The sequence below is a fragment of the Leptonychotes weddellii genome, chromosome 5, assembly GCF_054177405.1.
Source record: "Leptonychotes weddellii isolate Sample4059 chromosome 5, ASM5417740v2, whole genome shotgun sequence".
NCBI lineage: Eukaryota > Metazoa > Chordata > Mammalia > Carnivora > Phocidae > Leptonychotes > Leptonychotes weddellii.
In genome coordinates this window covers 141,477,763-141,494,705 of record NC_138373.1, presented here as the reverse complement: position 1 = coordinate 141,494,705, position 16,943 = coordinate 141,477,763, and the positions used below count along the sequence as shown (strand labels likewise).

Below are 16,943 nucleotides of genomic sequence, written 5' to 3'. Positions count from 1 at the left end.
AATACACCTATGGTACAACTCTGGAATACAGTTACAGATAAATGGTGGCTACTACCACCTTATCAACACAACTGTTGCTACCACTACTTGAAGACAGCTGCTACACAGCCAACTGACTGATTACTACTGTCCGTACCTAACTGCCATGGTTTGCTGGCTTATTCAGAAGGCAGTCAAAGAGAGGTTCCAGAGGACCTCCCACCAACGACCCTTCAGCAACTTTCTTCTGTCCTTACCAGCCCTCACTGCCCCCGGCACCAAGATTTCCATGGTTAGTTCTTTCTTGGGCACAAAGAGCTGTGTTGTTTTGTTATTCCTTAAGATAATGGTCTAAAAGGGGAGAAAAAAGCATGTAAGCCAATTTCACGTCAAGTGGTCTTTTGATGCACACACTTGACATTTCCCACATGCACATGACATATGCATTAAAATGTATGATGTAGGAGTTAAGTGTCAGGCATTAATCTTGAGAACAGAATTTAACAGCCATAAAACTGGATAGGGAAGATAGTCTATTAGCAAAATTGAGACCAAAAATAAATCAACAAGCCAGGGGTAAATTCAAATAGAACATGGAGACCACAACTGACTGACTAGTTGACTATGGTTTTCAACTTTTCATATGGATGTTCTGGGTTTAGATGAGAGAACCAGACTCTGGAGTCCCGGCTCTGTTCTCCCAAAGTGGCAACAGTGGCAACTTCCAACTCTGCTGTGCCTTTTCCTGTTAAGTCTTATGATCATAATCATACCCTAGGTGTCACTGGCTGCCAGGCAGGAACTTCTAGCCCTCAGTAGCTCAGAGTCTAGCAGGGGGAGAAAGGCATGTAAGCAAATTTCATCTCAAGGGGTCTTTCGATAATGTCTATTTCATACATGCAGAGGACACATGCTAAAATGTTTTGTGTACAACCAAGCTTTGCAAGGAAATGGGCTGATACTGAGTTATATGTGATATCTATTGTGACTGCAGACTTTTAAAAGCTAGAAATGTAAAAATATATATACATATATAAATAAATACATCATCTCTCACTGGGATGTCTGCAGTTGCCTCCTAACTGGTTCCTGCTTCTAGTCTTGCTTCCTACAGTCTGCTCTTAAAGGCGTTGGAATGGTATTTTCAATAGTTAAGTTAGACTATCACTTTCCTTTGTAAAAGCCAAGGCTGTATATAATCAGCCTCCCTCTTTCCCTTCTAACTCATCTCTGTTGCTGGTCTCATTATTTCTATTCCAGCCACAAAGGTCTTATTTTCACCCACATGTGCTCACAGATTAGGGCCTGTGCTTTGGCTGTTCCCTTACATGGAACCCCCTCTCTGTTCCCCTCCTCTTATCTCCTTTAAGTCTTTTTCTAATCACACCTTCTATCTGAGGCCTACGGAAGAATTTCTTTTGAAAATTTAACCTGCACCCACGTCCCCATGCCAGGGTTCTTCATTTTTAACCTCTACTCCTCTTTTTCTCTTTTTCCATAGCATTTATCACATTCTAACATGCTTTACAATTGATTTTTTTAACTGTTTACCTCAACACTACTGACATCCAAGGCTGGAGACCTCTTTGTTGCGGGAACTGCCTGTTCACTCCATCCCCTAGATACCAGCAGCACTCTCAGCTTCCAGTTGTGACCACCAAAAATGTTTCCAGACCTTGCCAAATCATGCACCTATTGAGAACCACTGGTTTATAATTTATTGCCAGTTAGCCCCAGCTACAAGGTAAGCTCCAGGAGAACAAGGATCTTGGCCTATTTGTTCACTGTTGATTCCCAAGCACTGAGAACAACAACAGGTATGGGGCGAGCGCATGAATGAGTAACTTTTTAGACATATGCACCTACTAAAAACACAAATTTCAGAATCTTCTACTAGGAAATGGTCAATATTTAATTTCGCCTCATTTTTCATAGGTTTTCATAAAAATAAACTAATGGCAATAAGAGGAATAAAATTACAGGGAGAAACATTTTCCCGCTTATATCTAACACAAACATTTCCTGAAGGGCAATTCAATCGATCTAGTTCTCGAAAGAATGTATCGTATATCTACTATAAAAAATGGCACGCATCTTATCTACATTTCCTTTTCTCTGTCTACCAGCACAAACCTTTCTTTTGAGTATCAACCTTAAAAAGTAACTGCCTCACGGATAGTACTGCAAAAGCCATTGTAAGAACAAAGGGTGATGATATTTAAGCAGGGTAACATTCACAGGCAAGGAGGTGACAAGGAAAAAAATTAAATCTTAAATGGAATTGTCTGTCATAATTATCAGATTCAACAAGGATGTCAGAGACTGGGTGGTCCTGCCCGAAGGGTGTCATGTAATAAAAGCCAGTAAAGCAATGGTTCTCAATTGGAGAAAGTGCTGTGATTTTGAGCCCATCCCCTCCCCTCACCCAGGAAAATCTGGCAATGTTTGTAACATTTTTGATTTTCACAACTAAGGGGAGAGGGGGCTGCTGCTAGCATCAAATGGATAGAGGACAAAAATCTACTAACCACCCTATAACACACAGGACGGCTCCCTACAACAGAGCTATTCAGTCTAAAACATCAACAGCACAAAAGTTGAAAAATCCTATAAGTAGACTGTAATGCTTAAGACTGTGGAATCTGGAGGCTCCCTGTCTGAATTTGAATTCCCACTCCATCACTGAGACAGACTGCTGAGGTGTTCAGCAAACCTGCTTTCTTTTCCCTCTTGGGCGTACAGAAAGACTAGTTATGTTAGCATCCCTTGAGTAGAGTTAATTACATGACTGAATTCTGGTCCATGAAATGTGGGTTTAAGTGCTGTACACCACTTCTTGCCTGGCCCATAAAAACTTCCTACAAAATTACTCATCTCTCTTTTCCTGTCAACAAGATGCAAGAGACCTTGGGGATGGCAGTTACTAGACAGAAGCAGCCTGGGTACCTGAATGACTGTGCGGAGCAGAGACATTGCGCTTGATCATTCATGGTAACCCACATTAGACAATGATGTGAACAACAAATGAACTTCTATAGTGTTAAAGCACTGATATTTGGGGGTTGTTCCAGTGGGGTGGACTAACCTAGCTATGTGACCTCCTGCAGATTCCTTAACCTCTTTGTGCTTTATTTTCCTCATCTGCAAAATGGTGACAATAATACCTCCTCTCTCATAGGGTTGTTGTAAGGATTAAGGTTCCTAAAATAGTGTCTGGCATCTAGTAAGAGCTTTCCTATCTGTAAGTGTTTGGTGATACCATATAAAATGACCAATAACAGCATATGTGGACTTGCAGACATGTATACTCACTGGTTTGCCTATATTGCTTCTCAAACACTGATAATGTTCAAACAGAATGCGAGGCTATTTGTTTTTTAATTGATTCTCAACTTTAATCTTTTGTACAATGTAGTTCACAGTATAAAGATTCATGATTAGATTATCCCATGTTGTCTTTATTACTCGCATCCTTACTCCATTCATTTAATAGACAAATACTGAGCATCTATGGTATGCCAGGGATTGTGTTAAGTATCAGAGATATAATTGTGAGCAAAAACAGACATGGTATATGCCTCCACTGAGTTTAGTTTACCTGAAGGGTTTAAGTATTAATCATATAATACCCAAATAATTACAAAGGTACAGAATTTCAAATTTAAAAAAATGTTACATAGGAAACATGTGACTTAAAGAGAATATAGCAAGGGGAACTAGTCTTTGGAAGGACGAGAGGAGGGCTTCCCTGGGAAGAGTTCTGGAGCTGGGTTTTGAAGATTGAATAAGAGTAAACAAGGGGAAGGGGAAAGAAATGGGAAGAGAATTCCAAGAGAGAAAACAGCATGTGCAAATTCCCTGAGGGAGAGTGCATCCAAAGAACTGAGAGAGGCTGTATGTGTCTGGATCATAAGAAGGGAGGGTGGAAGACAGTGAAGGCAGATAAGGTTGGAGAGGAATTGATCTAAGGCCTTGTGGGTTATCTCAATAATTTTGGTATTTATTCTAAGGTTTTTAAACAGGATTAAGTGACATGATTAGAAATGCATTTCAAGAACATCATTCTGTATGCACTTGGGAGAATGGGTTGGAGGTGGGCAAGGATAGAACCAGGGGGACCTGTTACATTACTTCCAGGTTTCAGAAGTGAGATGATGGTGGACATTGAGAGAAGTTGTTAGATTAGAGAGACTTAACTTGTAAAATCATCAGACTTTGGAGATGTAGTGAATGCAGAAAGTGGAGGTGAAGGAGAGGTCTAGAATAGCTTCCTGACTTTGATTTCAACAACTGCACAAATATTAGTGCTATTTACTAGACCAGGGACAATGGAAGTGGACCACACTGGAGGAGAGAATGGGTTGAATTTGGTCTGAGAGGAGTGTGCAGTGAGCTAACTTCACACCATCTATATTCTTTCTTCACATGATTATTCTATTTTCATTTTTATCTATTCATTTATCATTTAACAAATCATTATTAAGCACCAACTATGAGATTCAAAAATGATGATGTAGACATAGCCTTTCAAGAACTTTACTGTCTATATGGTTCTATATCAAGAGCTATGATAGAAAAAAATATGTATTATCAAGATATAAAAGAATGCACCTCACCCAGAATTTATTTCTAAAACCTAGAAGTAATATAACTAATCTCCCTGGTTCTATCCCTGCCCACCTCCAATCCATTCTCCCAAGTGCATACATAATGTTGTTTTTGAAAAGCACAACTAAGGTTGGAAATCTTGGGAGGTTTTCTGAAGGAAACACCTCTGATGAAACCTGAAAGAAGGGAGTCTAAGGGAAAGAGTACACCAGGCAGAGGGAAGACCCTGTGCAACAGGAGACAAAAGGGCTCTGTGAGTTAAGAAGGTCAAAGCAGTTCATTATGGATGAAGTGCTCAACAGGAAATGGAAGCAGGAGCTAGTGAGCCAGCTTAGGACTCTGGGCTTTATTCTGAGCACAAAGTATTTTTAAGACTTCTTTTTCATTTTGATCATTATTTATTAAACTCCTAATTTTTTTCTCTTTTTCCACTACATTCACGTACATGCACACACACACAAATATCTATTCTCTTTTATTCCTAGACAAACACAGTATCAAATATTCTGCAAAACCAAGAAGTCACATGGGATTTTGGACTGCATTTGGACAACCAGGAAATCATATTATAAGCCCTAGAGCTCATTAACAAGTTACTTCTGATTACTTTAAACCCATTAGTGTCACCTTAAGGAAGCATCCATCTTTAGGGAATTTTTTTTTTATTATTATACCAATCATTTCCAACTGGACAGCCAGCACTCCTCAAGTCTTACTTCTACACATTCATTAAAGGGATGTTGTCCATGCGGCATGACAATTCTCAAAGAGAAAGAAATCCCCACTGCCCATGATGTTCAAGCCCCCTGTTTAATTTTTCATCACCCAACTGCATGATGGAACCGCCTAAACTACCCTCTTGATCCCACTGAGGCCTGATTCTTAGGTTTCCTTCCTTCCAGCTATCCCTCTGCTTTTTCCTTCTTGGTTCTCAGGTCTGGAAAGCTCATCTTCCACTGATCACTCCTTTTTCAAACAATAATGCCAGGTTTTCTCACACCCTATGCCCATTCACAGAAAACTACCTGTAGTTCTTCAGACACTCCATTCTGTTTCATGCCCGTATACTTTTTTTTTTTTTTTTGAGAGAGAGAGAGAGAGAGAGGGTGGAGAGGGGCAGAGGGAGAAAGAGAGAGAGGATCTCAAGCATGCTCCATGCCCAGTGGGGAGCCTGATGCAGGACTTGATCTCACGACTCTGAGATCATGACCTGAGCCAAAATCAAGAGTGGGACACTTAGCCAACTTAGCCATGCCCATATACTTTTATACATAAATTATTCTTTCTTGAGATCTGTTCCCCCTACTACCTACCTGGACAAATGTTATCCTTCAAGACCCATCTCAAGCATTTTTGTGTGTGTTCAATTCTTATTTTTGAGAACCTCCCTCAAAATCTGCAGTATGGAGCCCTCTTTCTTTTAAGTAGCAGCCATCATATTGTGAACAATTATTTAAAATGGTCTTTCTGTCTTTACTAGGCTGGGGTAAAGACTGTGTATTATTTATCTTTATATCCTCTGCACCCAGACAGTGCCTGGCAACAAGTAGAAATCAAATCAGAGACTGATGAATGAATTAATTATTCAGTGAACCAATGCCCAACATATCAAAAAAGGTCTCTCAAATTTGTGATAGAGGTGGCTGAGTACCTCTGTGATCCCACAGGCTATCATCCCTCATTTATTATATATATTAAAATACTTATAAAGATATGAATCTTGACTCTATTCTCTAGAGAGCCTGCTGGGTGCCCAGGTGCTTCTGACTTTGAGAACCCTGCTAAAAAATTTGTTCTAAAGCAAGAAAGAACATCAGGAAATGTAACCAGCATGAAGATGAGTAGTGGGAAACCTTCCTCTTCTATCTACCTACATCCATTTGAAGTAAAGCAAAACCCCAGGCACATACCCTATATTTCATTGATTCTTCTAGCCACCTACTTATCCATTCATGTATCTAACCATCTGAAAATTATGAGACGCTCCTGCACTGTGCTAGGTATTCTCAGGCAGTTAAGAAGCAAAGGGAAAATTCTGTATGTAAATCAGACTCTACTCCAGAAGAATTTAAAACATACAATCACTTGTCTAAGAAACTTCAAGATAAACAACACAGGCATAGCAAAGGTTTAAGTTAAGAGCAGGAACATGTCAGCTTTCATCTGTCTTTTTCTCTTAAAAAACACCCATAGGTCTTGATCTTTGAGTTAACATGAAACCCTTTTCATTTCTTATTTCCTGCAGAGGATATAACTAGGATTTTGAGGCCAGGCTGTGAATTTCATGTCTTTTTCAATAACCCTTTTAAATTTTCACATAATGTGGCTGGGTTGGCATCAATCTGACTTGTGGGGATCCAGAGTTTGGCTATTTTAGAGGCTTATAAAGTTGTTTCCCTTGCATTATACATTATTATATATTATATATTTTGATGCAGAACATCTACTCTTTGATTTTTCTTTTCTTCTTCATCTTCTAGAAGTCCAAAGACATTAACTGATTTTCTGTGCTGAAACATGCCCCCAACCATACATTCCCTGTAACCTGACGTCTGCCATTTGGTTTATTTTTTTCTCAAAGTTAACAACATATATATATTTTTTTTTTTTCCAAAAAATCTGTTACCCTCTTCCTCCCCTTGGGGAAGTCCATTTTACTGAAGCTGTCTCTATGGCTGGAGCGGGGAGAGCCAGGAATTCTGGAAGTCTGACTGAGAGCAAGGCTGGGCCAAACTTATTTATTTGCCTTTTGAGAGGCTGTTTTTGCCTAGTTGTTTAGTCTTTGGCATGCTTTTCTCTCCTACCACTGATTCCCCCCCATCCCAATTTCTTGTCATCTCAAAAGCTTCAGAGTCAATTCTCTATCACTTTTGCAATTCCTCAAAGGCTCAATTACTTAGCCAACCTTTCCCCCTGCACGTCAAAAGTGAGAAATTACTGTTCAGAGACTGTCTGATGGAGAGCCAGCAAGTGGGCTACTCAGGGATATGGCTTTTCCTGGGGGAACTCGGTGAGTTGCTGAAGAAAAGGGAACCGAGAAGTGAGCAGAGATTGATTAAGACAAACCAATGACCCCTCTTTTCAATAGGGCCCGGGGTAAACCAATTTCCCTGTCATGTCGGTTATATGCTGATGAGCCTACAGGGGCTCTGAGCACGGGGACCGGCAGAGCCACCAAATAGAAGGATCCTGGGTCTCTGAATCACCGTGGAGAAGGTCGTTTACCCAACACACATATGAACACATGTTCTACTATGTCAAGCCACTGAGACATGGGGATTGTTTGTTAGAACAGTTAGCTTACCCTAATACAAAAGGGATATGAACACTCACAGGACTTTCAGGGAAGAAAGGCACTAAGCTGTTCCTTCCACATGCCAAGGACTCAAAGGCGTGCAGAAGGCTCTACCACAGCTGCATGTCCTTCGTAAGACAAAGGCTTTCACACGAAACACTCACTGGTGGATCCTTTGCTGGCTGAAAGGGGCAGTGTAGCAGTCATTCTCCTCCAGGTCTGGCAGTGTCTCCCTGTCCAGCCTCATGGGCTTCTTAGGTAACCATCTCCGAAACCTGCTTATTTGTTTATCGATCCTGTGGTACATGAAAGGCAAGACCAAAGGGTACAGCATGTCAGCATTGCCCCATAACACAGGAGGGAAGTCTCCACAGAGCCATAATTATGACACCACACACTCCAGGCACTCTCACCGTACATGAGTACATGATACCCCCGTTTTACAGACAGAAAGAAGAGCGCCTCAACTCCGGTGTTTTTTTCGATCTCATCACAGGTCCTCAATATTATTGTCTATGAAATAGTGGCCAAGAGTTATATGTTCACCCACATGCCAATAAATGACCAAGGCTGGAAGGCTCTGGAAAGGAAGTGGACAGCCCCTTAAGCAAAGCAGCAGAGACCTTAACTTCTTACATTCTGCAGGTTCTAGAAACTCATTTTGTATTTGGAAAATTTCCCCATCTTCCCTTGGTTAGGGAAGTGCTCTAGCTGTAGTTAACTTTCAGCAGGGCAGCTGACAGCAATCCCAGTGGGTTGCCTGTGTGCACAGAGCATGATGTCGTGATTTGCTTCCTGCCTCTCACACCTTCCCTGAGCTGCCTCTCAGCAGACAGCAGGCTGTTCAGCTTTCATTCTGTCTTTCAAGCTGACTCCATGGCTCAAGGTATGGGGGCATGATGACACATGTGTCACGCTGGCTAGGGCGCACAATGATGCCAAGTCACAGAAAACAACAGTGTCGTTAGGGTGGTTTACAAGCCACAGTTTTCCCCTACCCCCTTCCCAATTCCCTCTGGCTTCTGCTGATGAAAACATCTGGCTTCCAAGTGACCAGATTGTCAGTCATTCACAGAAAACCACTAGAAGGAGCAATATGCACAGCACACTTGAAAACAACTGTGCTACCTCAGGTATCTATACCCACTGAAGAAAGTATCTTCTAAGAGCACGTATCAAGTAGCATTTCTGTGAGGCAGAATGAACAGGTACCATACTCATTTTACACATCAGAGAAGAGACCCATGGAAGGTATCCAGCTCAAATTACCCAGCCAGTGAATAAAGCCAGGAACAGAATGCAGGTTTTGGACTCTTGATTTTAGGGATCACCCTATCAAAGTAGTTGATACTGGAAATCTTCAATTAAGGGCTACAGAAGGGACGGATTCCTCTAATGAAGAAAATATCTAAATGCCTTCTAGGTCTATTAACTACACATGGAATTTGGGCAGGATTTCATCAAAAAATATTTATATGGCAATTTATCCTTTTCAATGAAACTTCCATGTGAAGGAATTACTTTTCCCATAACCAGTCAGCTCCAAGATGAAAAACAATAGTTAACTCTTTTACCACCTCTTTTATTCTCTGCAGGGCTCCAGTCTCACCACAGCCTCCTTCTGCCTAGTGGTGGCTGGCCTTTCTTCAGAACCCCTGAAAATTCAAAGTAGACAGAATCTCACAACTTCTCTAGGACCTTTCTCTCAAAGACAACTCGTACCTACCACATATACACACACACAAATAAAGATTCTACTCAGGGTCATGTTCCCAGAAGAGAATAGTACATTGGAAGGGTCCAAAGCGGTTCCTATCCCCTCCATCCTTCCTCCTCCTGGTCCTCTCCTCCCTCACCACTCCTTAAAGACACTTAAAGTATAGTAACATAATGCACATCAGAGAGACAGTAGAATGTAGTGATTGAGAACATGGGGTTGCAGTACCTGGATTCAAATCCTGGCTCTGTAAATATTAGCAGTGTGACCTTGGGCAAGTTATTGAACTTTGCTGTGCCTTAATTTCCTTATCTATAAAGTGGGCATGAAAATAATACTCAGTTCATAGGGCTGTGGTGATTAATCAATATGGACATAAAATCTCCAGAAGAGTGTCCAGTGTATACTAGGTACTGTCTATTATTACAATCTTTTTCCCTCCAAAATAAGAATTTGAGCACCAGCTTGCCTCTTAACATTGTCTTTCTTTTCAATTCAAAGTTAATTGTGCTTCTTCAGCATCTACAGCTTGTCCAAGTTCAATGATTTAGTCCTTAAATGGACTCATAAATTATACTTCCTAGGCTAAGCTGGTGGCCTTCCCCATAACTCCTGGCTTTATTTCATCTGATTGCCTTTAAACTCATTCAAGAAAGAGGACATTGGCCCAGAGGCTTTTCATAATAGAGCTTTTACCTCCCACACATCTCCAGTCTGCGGCACTAATCGGATTACACTTCGCGAAGTTCACATTCTTACAGAATCTGGGTTCTGCGTACCATGACTGAATTAAATCCAGCTGGGTACAGTGCTCAGCGTGGATAAAAACAAAGCTGTGAAAAAGCAGACATCAATGCTCTATGGGAATGAAATGGCAGCTTTCAGCAACAGCTTATAGCACCACAACTTAAATGAAATGTGGAGATGGTGAAGAGAGAGTGGAACAGGGTAATGAAAATGATTCACTGAAAAATGAGGAGGGGCCAGAAGTGGAATGAAGAGAAGGGAGGCTCCTAAAAGAAGCTGGGATGTAGAACTGGGGTGCCTAAATCCTGGTTCTGTTGCTTATCAGCTGTCTGACCTTCCACGAATCACTCACCTTCTTAAGCCTTATTTTAAAATGGACTAATCATCATCATCACCATCTTACTGACCTTGCAGGGTTGTCAGGAAGCCTGTGCTTCCAAAGGATGGTGTGCATGCAATGCTTTGGAGAAGCTGCCAGGCAAACAGTGTTATTGGTAACTTCTTAAGGACCAGGGAAGCTAATATAAAAGTGACGGAAAGCAGAGGAACTGGGCTTTTAAAACATTATGGTGGAATAAAGATATTCAAAAGGTATCTTAAAAACAAAACCCCTGAGACACTGGCTGGGGGTGGGTGTGGGTAAATTGGCCTTCAGTGGGGTAGCCTGAGCCGAAGCAGGAGGGCAAAACATGGACTGTACAGTTCTATCACACATGCTGGTCCATGCTGTGTGCTCTTCAAAATGACAGAAACAAACCCTCAAATGTGGTCAGCGGTTTGTACCCTCTTCTGGGCAGAATGGTTCCTGAAAGATGTGTGTACCCTAATCACTGGAACCTGTGAATATGTCATGTGACATGGCAAAGGGACTGTAAGCAAGGTTACGGACCTTTAGAAACGGAGAGCATACTGGATTACTCAGGTGGACCCAACTTAATCATATGAGCCATTTAAAAGGAGAGAACTTTGCTTAGCATATTACCCTCTAGCTAAGCGCAGTCAGTCAGTCAGAGAACGACAAATAGATGATTTCACTCATCTGTGGAATTTAAGAAACAAAAAACAGATGAACATAGGGGAAGGGAAGGAAAAATAAAATAAGATGAAATCAGAGAGGGAGACAAACTATAAGAGACTCTTAACTCTAGGAAACAAACAGGTTGCTGGAGGGGGGGTGGGTGGTGGGATGAGGTAACTGGGTGATGGGCATTAAGGAGGGCACTTGATATAAAGGAGCTCTGGGTGTTATATGCAACTGATGAATCACTAAATTCTACCTCTGAATCTAATAATATACTGTATGTTAATTAAATTGATTTTAAATAGAAAAATAAAAGGAGAGAATTTTCTCTAGCTAGAGATAGCAAAGATGAGGCAGAGGTGGGTGGCAGAGAGATTCAAAGTGTGAGAAGGACTCAACTGGTCATTGCTGGCTTTGAAAATGAAGAGGGCCAGCAGCCAGGGAATGCAGGCAGCCTCTAGAAGCTGAGAATGACTTTTGTCTAAGAACCCTATAGAAATTGCACAGAACTGAATTGTGCCAGCAACCTGAACAAGCCTGAAGATTATTCTCCCTCATGGCCTCAAGAAGACCCTAGGCCAACCAACACCTCGATGTTAGCCTTGAGAGACCCTGAGCAGAGAAATCAGTTAAGTCTCCTCCCCTGGACTACTGACCTGCAGAATTGTAAAATAATAAATCTGTGTTGTTTTATGCAGCTAAGTTTGCAGGAATCTGTTACAACAGCAATAGGAAATTAATAGACCTCTGAAAACAGTCTTGATCTGATCTTCCCCTTGAGACCTGGCCATGGCTGTTTAGGCTCCCAATGTTGAGGTTAACACTCCACATGCTACTCTACCTGCCAATCCGGTGGCTCTGGGAACAAGGATCTGTTTCTCTGTGGCTGGATGACAACTGGCCACTCTTCAACAAACACTCCCGTCCCAAACTTGCTACTTAGGCATCACTGAGGATCCTCTTCCACAGTGCAAGTAAAAACAGTGCAAAAGCCACCAGGCTGGAAAGCACGAGACCCAAGCTGGGTTTCTGATTCTGCTATTTTTTAGATACTACATGTTGCTTGTGATGTGGGCAATAGTATCTTGGCTATATTCTAAACAAACCTGAATTAATAAAGAGCTTTCTTTTTCACAGTGTAATAGATAACCTTTCATACAGAATGATGGACTCTGAAGTTGAAGTAGGTTCACAACTTGTACATCTCTCTAGGGATGAGTGCCATGTTGGGCAAGTGACTAAACCTCATTGAGTGAATGCACCTGTTTCATGAGTCAGTGGTGAGGACTACACAAGATAACAAATATCAGGTGTTTGCTCAATGCCTTATATGTACAAAATGCTCAGTTCAGTGGTGGTATCTAGGATGAAGAAGAAGATGAGGATGATAAACTCTTATGTAGAGTTATCAATGGGAATTTAAAAGCTAAGATTCTCACTTGTATATTGAGGTCTGTGCTCCCATCTTCATCTAATAAACTTCCCTAAAGAGGTAATCCTGAAATTCTCTTAGATATGTGAGTTGAGGAACCGACTAACTAGGAAGTATCCAATTTGTCTCGTAAGTATAGGAGTTGGGCTTACTTAATAAAGTCTTCATTGACTGGGAAAAGCAAAGAGAAAATGTTGGCTTAATGATTTAGTATTGATTTTGGTTGGACACATTATCATTCTGTTCCATTTCTACCATTTATTGAGCAAAAGCCCTCTTATAGACTACATAGGCAAATCAATAAAGAGACAATGGATCAATCATCCACTTGGGCATTTCTGGCCTTAACTTGTCAAGCTAATATCTGGACTAAAATGTGGGTATTTTTATAGAAAGTTGTTATTACAGTAAGTTCAGTGTCGTGTTTCCCCCGCCCCGCCAAGCTCTGGTTCATGGCAGGTCATGTCATGAGTGACTGGAAAGAGCTGCCAGCACAGGACAGGTGAATGGGCACATACTGCAAGCTGTGTCTTGGAAATGTGCTTTCGGAAGGTCTGCTTGAACCTCTTTGATCCTTGGTTCCCTTGGCTGCAAAGGGGAGACTATACTACCCACCTTAGTGGGTAGTGATAATTAAAGTGGTGATAACTAAAGAAAAGGCCACATACCAAAGAACTTCACTCCCCACATGCTAAGCCATCAGTAGGCCTTTATAAAGTACCTACTGTGTGCAGAGCCCCAACCTGGATGCTGTGGGTATACCCTGAAGAAGACCAAGGCTTTTCTCTTGAGCCACTAACAACCCAGGAGGGAGTATGTACTAATGACAACTTAATTAGGCTAAATGAAATGAAATAGGCTACTTCAGAGACACCTGGTTTCCCCAGACCAAACTATTATAATAATAGCATCACATTTCAAACAGATTACATTTTTAGGGATGATATACCTAGAGGGAACCTACAGATAAACTTTCCTTTCTTTCTTTCTTTCTTTTTTTTTTTAAATGGAGGCACCACACAGAGCCCTACATTGCAATAAATGAAGCCCTCCTGGACTGATAACAGTTAGACAGCAGGAGCCTTGGATTTCTTTTTCCTCTTCTGAGAGCCAAGTCTCCTATATTTATAGCCCTCTCCTTGGATAGGAGTTCGGATTCTTTTAGGTCACAAGGCTACTAACTGGGCCACAACCTAAATATCTCATAGAAGAGTCCAAAGGCTTTGGAACATTTACATATATTAATTTTTTTAAAACAAGGATGGAAAATACAAGTCATTTGTCATTTGCCTGTATACTCAACTGATAAGATTGCAACTGCACTGAATGTATAATGTAGCAGGGGCAGCAGACATTCTGCCAAATGACTGCAAAGGATAACATTAGGCAGGTATGCATGGGGGAGTGGATGGAAAAGGAATGAGTAGTAATGAGACTTTAGCTACAAGCCACTGACCATAATCAAATTTGTTCCTTTGTAATCACATCTTCTACAAACTATATTTGCAGTATTTGGCGAAGGCAAAAAAAAAAAAAAAGGCAGAAGACAGATGATAAATTCCCTCTCTTTATTGGATAGGCAATTTATAAGGACTAAGTCTGCCCAAAGAGTCAAAGGAGCATTTATTAGACCAAGTACATGATGAAAATAGCATTTACTCGAAGAATATAAGTCTAAACTACATGAGTGTGTTTTATGGGAGTCAGGTGATTTTCAGAAATAAAGATATTTGTGAAAAGATGCCTTCTCTCTCTGCCTGCTCAGAAACATCATAAAATCATTTCCCTTGGCATTAAAGGAGATAAGGTTGTTTCAGGGATGCTTTTGCAAAGTAATGAAATTATCATTTATGTGGATGAAACTAAAAGCTAAATTAAATATCCATATTTAGTATGACATGAGAATTTTAGAACACTGAGTCAATGTTTTATTACTGGTGTACAACCAGGATAGCCAGATGTAGATGTGCCCTTCAATATGGCATATCAGAGCTGGCTACAAAGAGATACTCTCCATTGTCTAAATCTGTTCTGAGATGAAACAAGAGTTAAAATAGTTACCAAAATTTCTGATAAACTGCACTTTAAAAATGACACCAGACATTGGGCTTCACTAAGGTACACCACTACAGTGATGTGGTAAGCAGTGAAGCTTGTCTTAGAAGGCATTCTGAATCAATGTGTCATACTATGACAATTAGGATTTCTTTTCCCTTCACTTTGAGTCTTCCAGTTATATATAAATGAGTCTTCCAGTTATATCTTTTTATAGTTATGATTTATGCACTTGAAATAACACTAACTTTTTGAGGCCAAAGTTTACTGTTCAGTAAGTTGTTCTTTCAGTTCAAGAAACAAGGATTTCCCAAACTTTTACTCACTTAAAACCTCTCTGCTGCACACATGGAGAATATGTGATTGGTCACTTGTCACAGTCTCCTCTCCTCTGCTTCCTTCCTCTTGGCTACTGTTCTTAAGCCTGTCCCCTTTCTATTTTCCCCTATCTCAAAATTTATCAAGGTAGTAGTGAACTCTCACTGCCTCTGATTCATCAGGGCCTTCTACTTTCCACCAGCTGTAATTTGGGTCTATTACCCTCCTCTCCATGGCTGTCATTCTCAAAATGTAGCCCCAGATCAGCCACATTAGCATCACTTAGGATCTTGAGAGAGGTGCAAATTATTGTCCCTCACCTCAGAAACTCCAGGGATGGGCTGGATAATCTGAGTACTAAAAAATCCTGCAGGTAATCCTGAGGTCCACTCAACTTTGAGAACCACCGCTCATGGAGACTGCTATCATGGCAGTTTTCACTAACTTCTAAATATTAAAAATTGATTCTCATCTCTCAGCCTCCATCAGAAGCTGAAGAACACACATTCTTATGGGAACTCTTTCCTGGTCCCTTTGACACTGCCCTCCCTTAGGTTGCCTCCTTCTTATTCTTTTTCATCTTCCTTCCATCTCTTCCTGCCTCCTTAACAAGATTTTCCAAGGAATTGCCATCGGCTCTCTTTTTGCACTTTACATCCTTCCCTGGGGAACTCCATCCACTCCTCTGGCTCAAGTCATGACTTCTATACTTCTGACTCCAAATTGGATTCTCTAGTCTTCCAGTTTCAATTGCTTTGCCATCATTTCCAGAGGCCTTCAGGACACCTGTGTGTCAAAGACCTACTTGTGAGTTATAATACAGAATTATTAAAACAAAAATCATCACCTTTCTCACCATACCTGTACCTCTTCTGAATTTTCATTCTCCTTTTACCTTCCACATTTTCCCAATCCCTTAGATATAGAAACCTTTCTCTCCCCCATCTCTCAATTTCCAAATATTTGCTAAGTCCTTTTGCCTATAATTTCATAATCTTTCTCATACACTTTGCCTTTTTGCTCTGTAGATTATTTTTCATCTATCCAGGGAGAACTACAATCTGAACGTTCTTTGGAGTAAAAGCTGAAGAGACAGAGAGATTATGGCTTATTTTAAGGAAGAATTTCCTAAAAGTCAGGTGCCCAGAGTTATGTTCTGAAATTCCCTGTCTCCACAGATGTTCAAACATGGGATGGTTGACCATTTAGCAGAAGTTCACGTATCTGTTGAATGGCTGGACTTGATGACATCTGATGTCCAACCCAACCCTGAGATTTATGGTTCCTTTTACCACCATTTTCTTTTAAGTCCTCATTGCTCACCCCTCCCCCATAGTGAGGGCAAATGTTTCAGTTCCAAGTCTGTGTCTGACACTTTAGGCACCCCTGGTTTTTCTATGCTTTTCTATGTGACCTCCTTTTTCCTCACTCAAATCTTCTCACATGTGTAGAGATTCATTTGCCCATTCACCCCACCTACTATGTGCTAGGTGCTAGAAATATAGATTGCAAAAGCCATCCTTGCCTTCACATACCATCCAGGTGGAGAGATGGACATCTACATCATAGATTAGAGCACAGGTCCAGCAATCTTGTGTTTTTTTATAAGCCCTCCAGGTTATTCTGATGCTGGTTAAAGTTTGAAAACTGTTGAGGACTGCTGATATAGGCTAATGTGTTACCTCAGAGTTTTATAGAAGGTGATCATATGACAAGGGACTAATTTAAATCACGGTGAATCCAAATGTCATGGCTGTTGTCTAAGCAAAGA

The 16,943-nt window shown here is 40.9% G+C and overlaps 1 protein-coding gene across 3 annotated transcripts in view; it reads right to left on the bottom strand.

Annotated features, from left to right (window-relative positions):
• The window catches only part of ANO4 (anoctamin 4), a 277,492-nt gene that overhangs the window by 84,125 nt on the left and 176,424 nt on the right, over positions 1-16,943 (bottom strand). For all 3 annotated transcript variants that reach the window (XM_081822277.1, XM_081822276.1, XM_081822278.1), the window contains one exon: positions 8,047-8,178. In XM_081822277.1, coding sequence (XP_081678403.1) covers positions 8,047-8,178 — 132 coding nt within the window. The remainder of the gene's footprint in view (positions 1-8,046; positions 8,179-16,943) is intronic.